This window comes from Geospiza fortis, unplaced genomic scaffold (assembly GCF_000277835.1).
Source record: "Geospiza fortis unplaced genomic scaffold, GeoFor_1.0 scaffold40, whole genome shotgun sequence".
NCBI lineage: Eukaryota > Metazoa > Chordata > Aves > Passeriformes > Thraupidae > Geospiza > Geospiza fortis.
The window spans coordinates 25,932,861-25,936,876 of record NW_005054297.1 but is presented as its reverse complement, the minus strand read 5'-3'; the positions used below and the strand labels follow the sequence as shown (position 1 = coordinate 25,936,876).

The following is a 4,016-nucleotide window of genomic DNA, read 5'->3' as shown; positions in this document are numbered from 1 at the left end:
GGGGCTCAGAAAGGCTTCTTGCAGGGAAGTCAGGAAACATGAGAAGCCTGATCCCAGGACAGCAGTGCAGAGGGAAAACAGCTCCTAAGCTTAACAAGGATGAGCAGGAAGAATGCTCCCATTTACAGTTCACCCTGTTGATCAGGTGCTGGGGCAAAAAACACCTGACATGCATTCTCAGGAGATGGTATGGCACACTGCCAGGTGGGCTGCATGACTTAAGGCTGTACCTCAAGCAGGAGAAATGTTGACATAGGAAGAATTAGGTTGCTATCCCCTTTGAGACCTCCAAATCTTAGGACACACACACCTGGTTCAGGTCCCTAAGTGCCAGCAGGCTCCTCTAAAGTTCCTCTGCACTTACTCTGTATAAGCAACTAATTCAGCTTGGTCAAAAATTTGCAGCAAAGTAACTGGAAAGTTTCTCAACTGAGTGAATTTTCTTTTTGCACTACATTGAAAGAAAGGGCTTTAAAAAAAAAAGGAGGAAAAAGCCATAAAATTCACAGTGACTTTTTGTAATGGGAAAAACACACTGTGACAATTTTAATAAAAAAAACCCCCATGGCTGTTTTTGTACATTGTATCTCATTGAGAAAATACACATACTTTGAAATATGAAAATTGTTGCAACGTGAGAGAGAAATAATTTAGGGAAACTCCTGTCAAGTTATTAACAACACATTCCATGGAGAAGCACAAAAAAAAGGAAATCTCATAAAATACAAAAGGCCAAAGCTCTGAAAGAACCTTCTGTCTTATAATTAATTTTCTGCATTCTGCCTCTGTTCTCAAGCACAGAAAACTCCTTCTAAATTAAATTATCTTCCAGTAGAGAAATACATGGAATTATAATGCACAAGAACACATTGCTACTTTAATATTCTACACTATTTATAAGACAGCACAAGGCACGGTGTTTCACTTTTAAATACTGGCAACCCAAATAATTTTAATTTCTTAGGCATTTATCTATGTCAAATTTAGAACACATGAAATTCACCATAACATCCTGAGATATTTTTGCTTAGAAATACATCACATCAGATTTCCATTTATGTTGCATTTACATTTATATCCATTTTAAAGACCCTCTTGTCTGCCAGAATGATTTAAATTGACCTTGCTGAGGGAAAGTAGGGTCTATATTGTATTTTTAAAAGCCGATTATTCAAAAAGACATTGATAACATAGCAAAGTATACTGTATGACTCAGAACCTCAGTTGGCTGATATCGTTGTAATTTCATTTACAGCAGTCCAGTTATATGGTTTCCCTCAACTGGGACTGAGCCACGAATATTTTGTTTAATTAGAGGATATATATTTTAAGCAGTAACAGAGGTCTATTGTGTATATTTGGCAAATGTTTCCACACTTCAACCAACTGTGGGAACTGTGAGTTTGGAAGCTAAACATACCAATTATACCCAACCTATATTCATACCCTTCTTTTAAATTTTGCAGGTCTTGATTAAACGATCCTTTGCCTTTGGAGATTGTCCAGGTTTATGCAATTGCACCTGAACACAAAGTATTATGAGGCTGTACATAATTTATAGAGATCAACACTAATTACTATGAAAAGATTGAGGTGGCTCAATATTATTTTTTTAATACCAGACCTGAATTTCTCTGTCACCTGTGAGGATGGGATTGCACCTTGCCCAGACAGCAAGCAGTCCCATCTCCCTCTAGATTCTGAACATAGGTCTCAAGGAGAATTTACATGGTTCACAGGCTCGGAACAGATGGTGCATTTCATCCCAGCAACAGTAACTCCTCTCACTGATGCCAGATAAAAATGGGTTTTGGATTTTTTAAATTAAAAAGCCTACGTTATTAAAACCAGCTGTAATCATTTGGGACTGAAGCCCCATTTATGTTTTCATTTGCTGTGCTGAAGCATCAGTTATCCCATTGTGCTCTGTGGAATTACTGTAGGGTTTTATTCTTGTAAATAAGAACAGAATTTCTTTCTTAATCCTGTCTTTGAAACTAAGTGATGACAGCCCAAATTGCCTCTTTGAATGAGACAACTGTATGCCCCCATTTAAACTACTCTACAGGTTTCACATTATTCTTTTTTTGCAAACCTACACTGATTTTACAGGATTTTAATGTTGATCAAAGATTAATTTTAAAAAAAAAAGTCCCCTTCAAATCAGAATTTCCTAATTTTATTCTTTGGTGGATATTGTCTGTAATGACAGTGCCCCTGTGGTTCATATTGTTTCTAATGGTCTTAAATGGACACTCCTCAAAACTACTTCTTTGAAAAAAAATCAATAAGTAAACATTTGTGCTGAAGCACAGAACTGTACAAAGAAAACAGAACAAAAACAGCTGATGAAAACCATAGGTAGTAGCAGGTCTGACTATGTCTTAAAATGAAATTCAGATATAACTTCTGTGAACATTAAAGCTGTAAAAGGGGCAAAATTCACAGCGCATAATTTCAAAGTGACAACAATCAAAGTTCCTTGGAAAAGAAAGAAAAACATTACTCTTTTTGTTCTTGTTATGTAATTGTGCTTGTCCTTGGACACACTTCACCTGCACTCACACTTCTTGCAGTTTGGTGTAGAATTTTTATTTTTTATATTTTTTCATCGTCATCACTATTTATTTTTTTAAATGTGATGGGGCTTGCCTGCCTTAAAGAGGTTTTTGAAACATCAGTGTGCATGGTGGACATGGCTATAGTCTCATAATCCTCCTCACGGGAGTGGAAGTGACAAAAATGAAAAAAAAACTGCAGGTCCCTTTGGAAGTTCTTATTGAGAAACCCGTAGAAGATGGGATTCACACAGGTGGAGATCATGGCAGTGAGGTGGCAAATCAGGAACAACAGGTTGTGGCTGCAGGTAGCAACAGGCAGAATTTCATGATTCCAATCAAACACGATATTGAAGATGGTGAGAGGCAGCCAGCAAACTGCAAATGCGACCACTATTGATATCAGCATGATGTTGATCCTTTTGGTTTCAGAGGATCTGTACTTACTGTCTCTCATCTTGTCCATCATGTTGTTCCTTTTTTTTAACCGTATGTATATCTGCAGGAAATTCAACAAAGAGAAACACATGGGATAAATTAACCTACCACTGTCATCTTTGCAAGAATAAACAAGCATCAGGTAGAATGAAGTACATATTGCAAGTGCATTCTATCTTACCTTCAGGTAGCAAATAAATATAAAACAAAGTGGTCCAAAGTACTGAATCACCAAAAGCGTTGTGGTATAAGAAAGCCTGGCAGTGTCCCAGGGGAACAGGTCCAAGCACACATATTTGTCCTTATATTCATCAAATGTTACATTTCTGAAGGGCTCATCTGTCAACACGTGGTAGATCAGGAAAGGCAAGGACGAAGCTGTGGCTAAAATCCATATGGCAGCAATCCCCATGTAGGCATGTCTGTTGTTGGGCCTCCAGCCTCGGGGATTGATGATCAGCTGATGGCGCTCAATGGCAATGAGGACTAAAGAAAAGACCGAGACGGTGATGGAGGCACATTGCACAAAAGGGTTCAGCTTGCACATGGCCTCCCCAAAAATCCAGTGGTCCATTAAAGTGTACACAAAGGTAAAGGGAAGACACATGATGGTCACTAGGAGATCAGAAAACGACAGGTTGACAATGAGGATGTTGGTAACATTGCGCATCTCCTTTTGTTTTAAAATAATGACAATCAAGGCCAGATTCCCAGAGACCCCCAGAATTATCACAGTCCCATAAGCCAAGGCCAAAGTGAAGACCATGGCCAAAGGCACATGGCAATCTTCGTCCTCAAACTGCAAGATCTGCGAGTTCATCTCCGAAAAATTCAGGTGACCGGAAATATTTCCCAGGGGGGCGAGAACCGAGGTATTCATGTTCTTTCCAACTCGCCGCCGACCTTCGCCGCCGCCGCCGCGTTCATCCAGAGCGCTCCGAGCTCAGGACGCGCCCGCCGGCCCCGCAGCGGAGCCCGGGCCGAGCCCGCTCCTCGGTCTCAGCGCCGCATCTCCCTCGC

At 39.9% G+C, this 4,016-nt stretch overlaps 1 protein-coding gene across 1 annotated transcript; it reads right to left on the bottom strand.

The window, feature by feature from the left end:
• Nucleotides 1–2,160: 2,160 nt before the first annotated feature.
• On the bottom strand, nucleotides 2,161–3,879 carry NPY1R (neuropeptide Y receptor Y1). The gene is made up of 2 exons (XM_005415566.3): nucleotides 3,178–3,879; nucleotides 2,161–3,057 (listed from the first exon to the last, which is right to left on the bottom strand). Exons 1-2 carry the CDS (start codon nucleotides 3,874–3,876, stop codon nucleotides 2,599–2,601), a joined length of 1,158 nt encoding a protein of 385 aa, XP_005415623.1. The 5' UTR covers nucleotides 3,877–3,879; the 3' UTR covers nucleotides 2,161–2,598.
• Nucleotides 3,880–4,016: the final 137 nt, after the last annotated feature.